The sequence below is a fragment of the Salvelinus fontinalis genome, chromosome 4 (assembly GCF_029448725.1).
Source record: "Salvelinus fontinalis isolate EN_2023a chromosome 4, ASM2944872v1, whole genome shotgun sequence".
In the NCBI taxonomy this organism is placed as follows: Eukaryota; Metazoa; Chordata; class Actinopteri; order Salmoniformes; family Salmonidae; genus Salvelinus; species Salvelinus fontinalis.
Window position 1 is genome coordinate 87,911,642 of NC_074668.1, and position 14,195 is coordinate 87,925,836.

The following is a 14,195-nucleotide window of genomic DNA, read 5'->3' on the forward strand; positions in this document are numbered from 1 at the left end:
ATTGTTAGGTTAGATTACTCGTTGGTTATTACTGCATTGTCGGAACTAGAAGCACAAGCATTTCACTACACTCGCATTAACATCTGCTAACCATGTGTATGTGACAAATAAAATAAAATATTTGATATGATACAAATCCCCATAAAATCTATTTTAATTCCAGGTTGTAAGGCAACAAAATAGGAAAAATGCCAAGGGGGTGAATACTTTCGCAAGCCACTGTAGGGGGACTCCAGGTTTTTCTTTAAAGTTTGCAACCGTTTATTGACTGTTATCGAATGTGTATATTTTACTGGTGAATGACAATGAGTTGTTGCTATGAGTTTATGAAGTCTATTGATTGAACATGATGGCATACTGATTGGTTTATTTTGAAGTCTTGATTGAGCATGGTGCCATATTTTGAGAACACACCTGTGGTTATTTCATTTGAGTTAGACCCCATACCACCCCGTTAGACCACTAACAACCATACTTCACCCTGGTTAGGAAAAGGTGTGTTACAGGTGAAAGGTAGAGTGTGATCTGAGATTTTCCCACTGCCAACTTAAACTCAGACAGACTCAAACCTCTGTCTCTGGTAGTTTCCCTGCTGTCACTTCTCAGGGGGGCTTCAGTCCTTCTTTCCCCCTGCTGAGGGGACCCTGGCTGGGCCATGGGGCTTGAGGACCCCACCTCACTGGTCCTACGGCCACGGGGTCTCCTGGGCACCACTGCAGGGGCCAGGGTGCAGCCAGGGAGGGGGCTATTCCTGTGAGCGTCAGCATGCTGCGAGGTTGTGGCCTGACGGGCGGTCTCAGGAGCCAACAGAAGCTCAGCATTTCTGCCCTGCCCATCCATCAGAACTCCTTCGGGTCTTCCCTCATCATCAGAAAATGCCTCATTCACATATCCCTCTGCCCTCCCCTCCCTCTTATACCTCCCTTTCGCCCTCTCCCCTCCCTCACCCCTCCCCTCCTTCTCACCAATTGCCTCCCGTTTCTCAGTGGAAGCAGGCAAGCAAACGGGGCGAGCAATGTCAGAAGTCTTGGACACAACAACAGTGGGGTACACACAGCTAGTGTCCTCGTCTTTATCCTCATAGTTATACTTACCAACAAACGCACCAAACTCTACAGCAAAGGCAGAGGTGGAAGCAGAGATTCTGTCTTTGTCTGTCCCAGCCAGGCTGAGTTCTGGGTGGCTGGAGACAGAGGGCTGGGAGGGGGTAGAGCTGACGTAGAAAGCAGCCCTAGCAGAGGGCACACTGGGCAGGCTGGAGGGGCAGTCGGAGATGCCCACCTGCACTGGACGGGTCAGCTGCCACTGGGTGAAGGAGTGGCCGCGTAGCCGCAGCTCTGGAGGACTGACAGTAGGGGGCGCCGGAGCTGGGCAGAGGGAGAAGGCACTGTGACTGGCACTGGCACTGCCACCCGTGGAGGATCCAGCCTCTATAGCAGCAGTAGCTTGGTGCCCCAGCCCAGCCCAGTCTCCTCTCCGCTCTGGGGGACTGAGCGTCAGTGGCGGGTTTGGATCCACCCCACTCCCAAACAGAGAATCAGCCATGTTGCCCCCCACCACCACCCCGGACACCTGGGGGAAGGAGGAACCGAAGTAGGCGCCCACGCTGCGTTTGACCCCCTTGGATTGAGGGGTAGGGTCCTGAGGGGTCAGGCCGGGGGCAAAGTTTTTGGACAGACTGAGCTCCCTGGTGATTTGGTTGTGGACCTTGCTGGCTTCAGAGGCCCTCTGAGCGGTCAGGGTCTTCAGGGTGTCCACGGTCAGAGCTGACAGGTCCTGAAGGTGGCCGATCTGAGAGTCCAGCGTGTGGAGGGAACGCTTGATGAAGTTCACTCTATTACCGACCTCCTTCAGCTGGATACACATGGTCTCAACCCTGAGGAGAGAAAGGAGAAACACATCTGTTGCCACAGAGTTCACTATTCACTATTCAATTAACCTCCTAGTCCTTTTATGTTATATATACACTATAACTGTTAATGTCAACGCAGGGGTCAAATAAAAACTGGGGTGAATGGTAACTATGGTAACAGTTACCTGTCTGATGTGAGGCGGATGCGCTCTTCGCTCCCTGAGTGGAACTGGTCATTTTTCTCATGGAAGTACGTCTCCACACACTGCTCCTCAAAGTCATGGAGCTTCTTCTGATCCTCCTCCGTTAGAAACAACTCTGGAGGGAAGGAAAGATGGGGAGATGGGAAGGGAGAGGATGAAGAGCTTTCTAGTTTCAACAAGGCATTTCACCTCTTTTACAGATCAACGCAACTACTAGTACACATTTTCAAATAACTTATTGTAGCTGCATATATTTTTGCTGATAAACTAGAGATCCCTGAGACACCTATACATTTTATAGTCTGTTCATACACTACTGGTGTCCCCCAGAGCTCAGTACTAGGGCCTCTCTTGTTCTCTCTGATCACCAAGTGGTTCTGTCATATCCGCATTTTAGAGCGATAAATGGTAGTTCCCGTACTTGGTCCGTAAGAGTGACTGTCCTTCTTCCTCTTGTGACAGATGCAGGAGAAGAAAGAGACTAGGTGGGAGAGGAGGATGAGGGGAGGAGGGAGGACTGGCTTCTCATGGTAGGCCATGACGAAATGATACCTCTGGTACTTCCATACCAGATTACTGATTGACATCACTTGGAGGTACACATTACTGAGGAGAAGACAGAGATGGCAAAAATAGATATACACAGTGATGTAGAAAATATGATAATAATGTTATTAATGAATAATGAGAATAGTATTGGTCACAGAACAGCGCTCTGTGGAACACCGTTGTGTGTGTAGTCTTACTTGAAGAAGGCGATGAGAAGGTTAACTATCAATATGTATTGGACAAAGAGGTAGACTGCTTGTAGGAAAGGTGTGATCCACACTGAAGTGGAGCACAGGGATTTCACATTCGTATCAGTATTATTGGCACACACTGTGGAGAGAGGGGACTGGGTCAGAGACACACACATACGGTGCTTCACACATCCCAACACAAACTTATAAATCACACACACATCCCAAACAACACACAGTGACAGGTGTAGATCATTCACACACACACACACACACACACACACACACACACACACACACACACACACACACACACACACACACACACACACACACACACACACACACACACACACACACACACACACACCTCTAAGCTCCATGGACTGGTTTTGCACAGCCAGATTAAGCTTTCTACTGTCTTTGATGTCTCTACAGATTTTTTTGTCTAGGAGTAAACATAATTTGGGTCAGTAAAACCAGCGACAACCATCTAATTTGTGGAATAACATTTCATTATACTGCACAGTATCTACTGCTACTGTATACATTCTGCTCTATATATCAACAGGTAGTCTCTTCCCACAGCCGCTGTATCTCCCACACAACTGTGGTGGAGCTGCCTGAGTCTGATGAACGAGACAGGTAGCGGCGATTATTATATATTACACAATGTATCTTCCGTAAATATCATAACACACCATCTCAAATGTGCTCTATGCAGCAAATATGAATGTCACTTAGTCACGCAATTATGTCAATAGGAGACTAAGTGAAAAGTCGCCTTAACTGGAAGTTAGGATTTACCCCCATGTGTACAACGTTTACTAAATGTTACAGGATCTGAGGCATTTGACGCTGGTTCCTACTTCACAGTAGGACCGATTCAAAATACTTTTTTTTTGTTGCAGAAATGGCTTCTTGATCATGTGAACTTCATGTGCCTTAATTACACACTTATATGGGATTGGTAAATATGAATAAAAATGTCAAATGTGCCTTGTTTAGCCAAGGAGAAAGCACTGAGCTATACTGGGAGAATACTTACTCAAACTACAGTGTAGGATACGCCATTTTAAATCTCTGAGCCTGTACTTTAAGCAAATCACTTACATTTGACATGCCTCAAGATAAATCTGGACACAATAATCTAAACTAAAGCCCTGATTGGTTAAAAGCTGCTGTTCTCTACCATTGCTGGCTATACCTCCCCTAACAGGGGCCGACAGGCTGTGTCCACAATCAACTCCTAGCCCCTGCCTCCTAAGGACTTAATTACTTATGAAAGAACTAGATAGGCATAGTGAAACATATGCCTATCCAACCAAGGGTCTAGGGTCTCATTCTGTACTCTAAATAAAAAATAATTTCAACACAGCGACTGTGTGAGGTGACTGTGTGGTGCGAGGGGGTGTGGTGCAGGACGCGTTGATTAGACCAAACGTGGGTTTTTGATTGATTTCCAGTGCTAATCAGCTTCTCATGCCGTGGTGAGAATCCTTAAGAAAACTCTTACCATCGTAGTCGTTTATACCAGGCTCGTCTTCCTTACCGTCGATTTCATACGCATACACTTCCCCGTACATCATCCAGTATGGCTGGAAGACCACGTCTTTGAGCAGCGTCCAACTGGGCTCCTCATTTGGGTACAGGATGGCTTTCCGCGGCACGCCATAACTCAACAACACCACCGCCATGATCACCACAATATAAAACATATTGGCCACCTAGAGGAATAATATATACACACACACACACACACACACACATTACAGGCTGGCTTTCTGGGGCATGCCATAACTCAACACCAGCGCCACCTAGAGGAATATATACATTATCACAACAATATAAAACAGCTATCTGTATGAATAGAGACATTACCACCACTATATTAAGGGCATGTGCATGCAGTTAACCAGGTCCAAGTTCTGAAAATAAACATCCAAGTTCCCAGGAAATACTGAGAGAATTTCCGGACTCACAGCTACAGCGCCTCAGAATGAAAAGAACTGGTGCTGGATCCCCGTAGTCCAGGGGTGTCAAACTCATTCCACGGAGGGCCTAGTGTCTGCAGGTTTTTGGTTTTTCCTTTCAATAAAGCCCTAGACAACCAGGTGTGGGGAGTTCCTAACTAATTAGTGATGTTAATTCATCAATCAAGTTCAAGGGAGGAGCGAAAACCCGCAGACACTCGGCCCCCCGTGGAATGAGTTTGACACCTGTGCCGTAGTCTATCAAAACATGTTGTTGATAGTAGACATTACTGCCACTATGTAAAACATGTTGATATATTGAGGTAACTGACAAATGAAAAGGAAACACTTGGGTAAATGAGGGAAACAAAGTGCTCCCACACAGGTGTGGTTCCTGAGGTAATTAAACTATTAACATCCAAATAAAAATGCCCAGTTGCCAATTAGGGGTCTCAAAGGAGCATAGGGGGGTTTAAAGGGTGTGCGTCTCAGTCACCAGATCTCAAGCTAATTGAACATTAATGTGAGATTCTGGAACGGCACCTGAGACAATGTTTTCCAGCACCATCAACAAAACACCATTCTAGCTCCAACAGGGCAGTCAAATCTAGTAATACAATAACAATACACACATAATCCCAAAAAATAATTCACATATCATTAGGAGCCATATCGGAGTCTGGAAAATAAACAACTCCTCCCACTTCCCTCCTACCCTGGAGGGGAACCTGCCACCTATTGGTCACCTCATTCAATGTAATCAACCAGATCATGTCCACCTGAAATAGGTGGGGATACCCCTTTAAAAATACCCCCACCTGCAATCATTAGCCTTTTTCAAACCAAACCAGCATGGAACCCTAGAGATGTGCTATTGACTGAAAACCATCCAATCTACCTTCACACATTACCTAAATAAGTTGGTCAAAAGCTACCTTCCTCTCACCTTGTGTTCTTAAGGGCGCTCCACAGTGATTTCTCAGTCTACGCAAACCAACCTCCGTCGGAAGGCCTTTTACAGATACACCCATTGAGTTGGCTCCCGCACCTCACTTAGTTTCTTTGAGCTATTTTTCAGTGTGTAAGGACAGTATATGAATAGAAAATGTGTATAGCTGTAGTTACTGTATATAGGATGAGCCATGACTAGAATACAGTATATACATATAAATTGGGTATTGTTCAACTGTGTCAAATATATACTACAGGAGAGATTATTTCAGAGAAAATACTGTTCCTTGAGGTTTGTCAGAGTTTAGAGTGATGAAAAGTAGCAAACTGTTCTCTTATGTCTCTTCATTGAGCAGAGCAGCCCAGTGGAGCCGTTGCTATGGATACTTAGAGTACATGCAGAGTGAGATTCGAGTGAGTGACAGAGACGAGCAGCTAAGGGATTTACTAAACGGAGGAAGTTATTTCTGGTTTCGGGCAGGGCCGGCTCTTAATTTGGCAGAAGCCAATGGGGCCTGGGTAGGGTAAGGCCTGAACGTCGCGAGCATGGGTAGGGCTTGGACTTCAGATTAATGCCTGTGCAGGGCTCTAAAAAGTGGGTAAAAACAGTATGTAAACATTGTTAAAGTGACTAGTGTTCTATGTTGGTGTTTTCTTTATTTTGGCAGTTACCTGTACATTGTCAGCTCTATTCATAATATAAATGTCATCGTAATAGACAACTCAATTGTAATAGACATTGACATTATCACTATATAAAATAAGTTGATGTACATTATCACTGATATATAAAACATTTAGATATAAATTGAAATGTCAGCATTGAACCGCCAGCCACCCTAGTCGACTGTTCTCTCTGCTACCTCATGGCAAGCGGTACCGGAGCGCCATGTTGAGGTCCAAAAGGCTTCTTAACAGCTTCTACCCCCACACCATAAGATCCCTGAACAGCTAATCAAAGAGCTACCCAGACGCCTATTTTACGCTGCTGCTACTCTCTGTTTATAATCTATGCATAGTCACTTTAACTCTACCTACATGCACATAAACTCAGCAAAAAAAGAAAATGGCCCTTTTTCAGGACCCTGTCTTTCAAAGATATTTCGTAAAAATCCAAACACTGTAAAGGTTTAAACACTGTTTCCCATGCTTGTTCAGTGAACCATAAATAATTAATGAACATGCAACTGTGGAATGGTCTTTAAGACACTAACAGCTTACAGACGGTAGGCAATTAAGGTCACAGTTATTAAAACTTAGGACACTAAAAGAGGCCTTTCTAATGACTGAAAAACACAAAAAGAAAGATGCCCAGGGTCCCTGCTCATCTGCGTGAACGTGCCTTAGGCATGCTGCAAGGAGGCATGAGGACTACAGATGTGGCCAGGGCAATAAAATGCAATGTCCGTACTGTGAGACGCCTAAGACAGCGCTACAGGGAGACAGGACGGACAGCTGATCATCCTCACAGTGACAGACCACATGTAACAACACCTGCACAGGATCAATACATCCAAACATCACACCTGCGGGACAGGTACAGGATGGCAACAACTGCCCGCGTTACACCAGGAACGCACAATCCCTCCATCGGTTCTCAGACTGTCCGCAATAGGCTGAGAGAGGCTGGACTGAGGGCTTGTAGGCCTGTTATATGGCAGGTCCTCACCAGACAGACATCACCGGCAACAACGTCGCCTACAGGCACAAACCCACCGTCGCTGGACCAGACAGGACTAGCAAAAAGTGCTCGTTACTGACGAGTCGCAGTTTTGTCTCACCAGGGGTGATGGTCGGATTTGCGTTTATCGTCGAAGTAATGAGCGTTACACCGAGGCCTGTACTCTGGAGCGGGAGCGATTTGGAGGTGGAGGGTCCGTCATGGTCTGGGGCGGTGTGTCAGAGCATCATCGGACTGAACTTGTTGTCATTGCAGGCAATCTCAATGCTGTGCGTTACAGGGAAGACATCCTCCTCCCTCATGTGGTACCCTTCCTGCAGGCTCATCCTGACATGACCCTCCAGCATGACAATGCCACCAGCCATAATGCTCGTTCTGTGTGTGATTTCCTGCAGGACAGGAATGTCAGTGTTCTGCCATGGCCAGCGAAGATCCCGGATCTCAATCCCATTGAGCACGTCTGGGACCTGTTGGATCGGAGGGTGAGGGCCATTCCCCCCAGAAATGTCCGGGAACTTGCAGGTGCCTTGGTGGAAGAGTGGGGTAACATCTCACAGCAAGAACTGGCAAATCTGGTTCAGTCCATGAGGAGGAGATGCACTGCAGTACTTAATGCAGCTGGTGGCCACACCAGATACTGACTGTTACTTTTGATTTTGACCCCCCCTTTGTTCAGGGACACATTATTCCATTTCTGTTAGTCACATGTCTGTGGAACTTGTTCAGTTTCTCTCTCAGTTGTTGAATCTTGTTATGTTCACACATGTTAAGTTTGCTGAAAATAAAAGCAGTTTACTTTTTTTGTTTATTACCTCAATTAACCGGTACCCCCTGTATATAGCCCCGCTATTGTTATTTTACTGCTACTGTTTAATTATTTGTTACTTTATTTTTCTACTTATCCATTTTTACTTAACACACTTTTCTACTTAACTTCTTAAAGCATTGTTGATTAACTTTTTATGGCTGGGGGCAGTATTGAGTAGCTTGGATGAATAAGGTGCCCAGAGGTGCCCAGAGTAAACTGCCTGCTACTCAGTCCCAGTTGCTAATATATGCATATTATTAGTATATTTGGATAGAAAACACTCTGAAGTTTCTAAAACTGTTTGAATGATGTCTGAGTATAACATAACTCATATGGCAAGCAAAAACCTGAGAAAAAATCCAACAAGGAAGTGGGAAATCTGAGGTTGATCGTTTTTCAACTCATTCCCTATTGAAGATACAGTGGGATATTGTTCATGTTGCACTTCCTAAGGCTTCCACTAGATGTCAACAGTCTTTAGAACCTTGTTTGATGCTTCTACTGTGAAGGGGGTCCGAATGAGAGGGGAATGAGTCAGAGGTCTGCCAGAGAGCCACGAGCTGGCCACGCTCGTTCACGTGAGAGCGAGCTCTGTTCCATTGCAATTCTGAAGACAAAAGGAATTCTCCGGTTGGAACATTATTGAAGATTTATGTTAAAAACATCCTAAAGATTGATTCTATACTTTGTTTGACATGTTTCTATGGACTGTAACAGAACTTTTTGACTTTGTCTGCTCCTAGTGAACGCGCTTCGTGAGTTTGGATTTGTTTAACAAACGCGCTAACAAAAGGAGCTATTTGGACATGAATGATGGACATTATCGAACAAAACAAACATTTATTGTGGAACTGGGATTCCTGGGAGTGCATTCTGATGAAGATCATCAAAGGTAAGTGAATATTTAGAATGTTATTTCTGACTTCTGTTGACTGCACAATATGGCGGATATCTTTTTGGCTTGTTTGGGCTCTGAGCGCCGTACTCAGATTATTGCATGGTTTGCTTTTTCCGTAAAGCTTTTTTGAAATCTGACACAGTGGTTGCATTAAGGAGAAGTGTATCTAAAGTTCCATGTATAACACTTGTATTTTCATCAACATTTATGATGAGTATTTTTGTAAAATCACCAGATGTTTTTGGAACTACTGAACATAACGCGCCAATGTATACTTACGATTTTTTTATATAAATATGAACTTTATCGAACAAAACATACATGTATTGTGTAACATGAAGTCCTATGAGTGTTATCTGATGAAGATCATCAAAGGTTAGTGATACATTTTATCTCTATTTCTGCTTTTTGTGACTCCTCTCTTTGGCTGGAAAAATGGCTGTGACTTGGCTCTGACCTAGCATAATTGTTTGTGGTGCTTTCGCCGAAAAGCCTATTTGAAATCGGACACTGTGGTGGGATTAACAAGAAGTGTATCTTTAAAATGGTGTGAAATACTTGTATGTTAGAGGGATTTAAATTATGAGATTTCTGTTGTTTGAATTTGGCGCCCTGCACTTTCACTGGCTGTTGTCATATCGATCCCGTTAGCGGGATCTCAGCCCTAAGAAGTTTTAAGGGCTCGTAAGTAAGCAACTTCACTGTAAGGTCTACACCAGTTGTATTCGGCGCATGTGACAAATACAATTTGATACAGTTGAAAAACGATTTTGTATTAGTAAAGCATTAGGGGAAAAAATAACTCACCATTTTACCGATCATCATGACATACGGTCCTGCTTGCTGGTTGACTGCCAGAATATCTAGGAGTCTCACGTACCAGAAGATGATATTCAAGCAATACACAGTCCGGCCTGGGACAAGCACATCCTCTCCTCCGATCCTCAATCCAAAGCCCACAAAGAAGGTGACAATAGCCAGGAAGTCTGAGAGGTTAAAATAGTCACTGAACCAGACTTTAACCTTCTGGCTAATCTTCCCAGCTTCAGACATAAACATCTACAAAGAAACAGAACAGACAATAGGACATGAGTGCATCCAGTGAACTGAGAGCTCAAATCAAATCAACAATGGAAACAAAGTGATAGAAATGGAGAGATATTCTATCATGAATTTGGAGTCAGTACTTCTCTGTTTAAACTGTCAACTAGAAGAATAAGGAGCTTGTTTAAAGCAAATTGAACTAAACAAAATGGTACTGAATCCTCTGAGAGACAAAGATAGCTGGGTAAGTGTCTTGTCCTTCTCATACAAATGAAGTCATAGGGTCCATTTCAAATGGCAAAAGCAGTGCACTATATAGCAAATACAATGCCAATTGGAACATAAACATATTGATGCAGGGAGCAGCATTAGCGTACCTCTCGTATCTTCTCGATGGCGGAGGTGAATATGTAGAGGATGACCACCCACTCTTGAGGAGACGGAAACTCGGGCATCCGGACCAGAACGACAAACGAGTACAGCATCAGAAAGCCCAGGTACGCCAGCTATCCAGGGGAAAACACACACACACACACACACACACCTTTACACAGGCTATTATACGGACCCACAACACACACCTTTACATACCATACACAGGCTATGATACAGACCCACAACACACACCTTTATATACCATACACAGGCTATTATACAGACCCACAACACACACCTTTATATACCATACACAGGCTATTATACAGACCCACAACACACACCTTTACATACCATACACAGGCTATTATACGGACCCACAACACACACCTTTACATACCATACACAGGCTATTATACAGACCCACAAACGTACACCAGCTAGCCAGGAGACACACAACACACACGAACCTTAAATTATGGTTATCACGGTACCAGTACCGCGATACTAGGAAGTAAGGAAGGAAAGGAAAAATGAAGCAGACTTAGCTACTTGAGGAAAACAGTCCTAATGTTGGAAAAAAACGACCTTATGTTGTCACTGAGTCACATTTGTTTATTTTGCAATCTATAGCACACACTGTTGTACAACAGCACCACAGAGTGAAGTCTGCTTTGTGTTTGTTTTGGTATTGTAGTATTGTGATACTGGTATTGTAGTATTGTGATACTGGTATTGTAGTATTGTGATACCAATATCGATACTGGTAACACACACGCACTCTAATACAGAAAGTACCAGGTAAGCGTAAAGCTGATTGAAAATGCTTCTTTATTGTTACTAAACCCTTGTCCAAGACAATGCACAAGGCCCATATTTAAAAAGTGTCCCCCGATCCATATAATCTTATTTAAAATCTATATCAACCCTTCTCAAACCTTTTCTCAGAGACCCCCAGATATTCCATGTATTTGAACTATTCCAGAACTAGCACACCCGAATCAACTAGTTAACTTATCATCAAGCCCTCGACCAGGTAAAACCGGTGTGCTAGTTTAGCGCCGTCAGAGGAGAGGTTTGAAAAAGTCTGATCTGTAGGGGTCATTATGACCTAAAAGGCTAAACTGATCCTATATCAGCAGTCCTACTTTGTTCCTGCTTTGTGACATACCCCCAGGTCTTTTTAAAGGTGAACACTGTGAGCCTGACTAGTGAAGCATGAAGTGGAGGAAACGACAGCATTCAACAACACCTCTCAGCCATTATACAGACCCACCCTAGACATCAGTCATTCTAACTATGGCCCGGGGGTTAGGTAGGGTGTGTGTGGCTGTTGGAGGGCCGTGACTAAACTGAGACTGATCAGTGTGGGGATCAGTGCTGACTGAGGCAGGCAGGGTTATTATGTGGAAGCAGAGATCATGTGACAGACATGCAGTGAGAGCTGGATCATTGTGTGGCAGGCAGTATAATTATGTTGATTTTGATTGTGGGGTAGATAAGCATTGATCTGGGTACAGCAGCTATAGTTATGTTAAGGACTGTTCTACTGATGCTATCAGAACATGCAAATGAAGCCAGGGCACCTGGAAAACCACCTGAGGGTACGTGTGTGTGTGTGTGTGTGTGAAGTATGCAGGGGGTGGGAGGTAGAGCTCTGGAAAAGTACACACACGCCCCAGCCTCCCTCTGTCCTCTCAACATGAACACGTTTCATGTCAGCCCTCACCGGTCTCAGAGTACACACACTGGGCGAGTTGTGCTCATTTTTAGACCGTTACATTACATTGCTTCGAACGGGAAATCTCCACCCACCCGGGACACAAAGCGATGCAAAACAAACTCATCCACACACACAGAGAGGATACAGGAAATATCCCACGAGGAGAAAGGAAACATCCCTTCCATTCAAGCTGCTTAGCGGCTCCACAGGGGAAACCTTGGTAGTCAGAACTCTGCTGTACCATTAAACATAGTAAGGCCCAGAGTGTCTGCTAGTCAGCTCACATGGAGGGGGTAGAGCCAGGGGTTAGGGTGTCATACCGTGTTGAACCAGAACTTGACGATGGGGGCGTGGTAAAAGGCGTAGAACTTCCTGGTTAGAGGAAGTCTTCGGGAGCGGACCTGTGTCTCCGCCTCATCCTTCACCTCCACGGTGTCATCCGCCTTCGCCTCCTGGAACACGTCCTGGAGAAGATTCATGTTTAATAACGCCTCTTTAATAGACTGTATAGACATGTATGCATATGTATATGTCCATATATATACATGCAGACTGAAAACAGACCACAGCACCAGAAATTAAGAAACCATGAATTAACAGAACTGCAGTCCAACCCTCTCTCTCATATAGCTACCCCTCATAGCTAAACCACAGGACCATCATAGCTACCCCTCATAGCTAAACCCCAGGATCATCATAGCTACCCCTCATAGCTAAACCCCAGGACCATCATAGCTAAACCCCAGGACCATCATAGTTACCCCTCATAGATAAACCCCAGGACCATCATAGCTAAACCCCAGGATCATCATAGCTACCCCTCATTGCTAAACCACAGGACCATCATAGCTACCCCTCATAGCTAAACCCCAGGACCATCATAGCTAAACCCCAGGATCATCATAGCTAACCCTTATAGCTAAACCCCAGGACCATCATAGCTACCCCTCATAGCTAAACCCCAGGACCATCATAGCTAAACCTCAGGACCCTCATAGCTACCCCTCATAGCTAAACCCCAGGACCATCATAGCTACCCCTCATAGCTAAACCCAAGGATCATCAGAATACCAGTAGCACCAGTGTACTTGCCAGAACAGACACAGTAAGATAAGAAAATACAACATAAAGTAAGATAACAGATGAGATGAACTCTGTCATATTGATTCTGACCATCTGTATGTTGTCGGTGGTGTTCTGGAAGTTGTGTTCGCTGTCCTCCATGGTCATCTGATGGGCGTCCTGACTCTGAGGGATGTGGGACATCTCTGCCTTTGTCTTGTACTCCAACAGGAGGATGGCAGGAGGCACAAGGATACTGAGGATCACCTAGAGATATATACATTATTATATTAATATTAGATTTTTAAAATGTATTTATTGTATATGTTTATTTATGTTTACTCAGGAGGGACCAGGATAATGAGAATCACCTGGAAAAACATAATACATCTATAATTCCCATCCAAGCACAGAAACCTGTCGAACACTATTGTGTGTGTGTGTGTGCGTATGTATATACACTGCATTGCTGGGCAGTGTCACCTTGTACCAGGAGTTCTTCCTCATGTTGAGTCGTCCCATCCACATGTCTGACAGCAGCAGCTGGGTACAGGTGTGAGCCACGAAGGGTCGTAACCGCGACGACACGGCCAGCTTCAGACAGGTGCTGTTACTCCAGTTCTTCAGTTCGTAGGTCAGCAGTTTCATCGCCATGGTTTCATCCTGTCTGAACGACTGCTCCAGGAGGTCCACTGCTAGGGTGCCAAATTCACTATGAAATAATAATCATCATCAACCCTACATTACTCCAGACATCATCCCTCTGAACATGACACACACATACCACGGTATCAAACTCACTGAAAACATCAAACATCAGTCACTTCACTCACAAAAATAGTCTGATCCATTACATACTAATACTCAGTAATACTCATACTTCAA

The 14,195-nt window shown here is 44.6% G+C and overlaps 1 protein-coding gene across 7 annotated transcripts in view; it reads right to left on the bottom strand.

Annotated features, from left to right (window-relative positions):
* Nucleotides 1–14,195, bottom strand: part of trpm7 (transient receptor potential cation channel, subfamily M, member 7) — a 78,148-nt gene that overhangs the window by 20,570 nt on the left and 43,383 nt on the right. For 5 of the 7 annotated variants that reach the window (XM_055921851.1, XM_055921850.1, XM_055921849.1 and 2 more), the window contains exons 17-26: nt 13,794–14,022; nt 13,422–13,577; nt 12,569–12,712; nt 10,528–10,656; nt 9,914–10,165; nt 4,348–4,522; nt 2,802–2,934; nt 2,477–2,661; nt 2,038–2,170; nt 1,095–1,876 (exon numbers count right to left, since the gene is read on the bottom strand). In XM_055921851.1, coding sequence (XP_055777826.1) covers nt 1,095–1,876; nt 2,038–2,170; nt 2,477–2,661; nt 2,802–2,934; nt 4,348–4,522; nt 9,914–10,165; nt 10,528–10,656; nt 12,569–12,712; nt 13,422–13,577; nt 13,794–14,022 — 2,318 coding nt within the window. Of the gene's footprint in view, nt 1–1,094; nt 1,877–2,037; nt 2,171–2,476; nt 2,662–2,801; nt 2,935–4,347; nt 4,523–9,913; nt 10,166–10,527; nt 10,657–12,568; nt 12,713–13,421; nt 13,578–13,793; nt 14,023–14,195 lie in introns of those variants that run through there. The other 2 variants (XM_055921852.1, XM_055921853.1) reach the window with 2 other exon arrangements.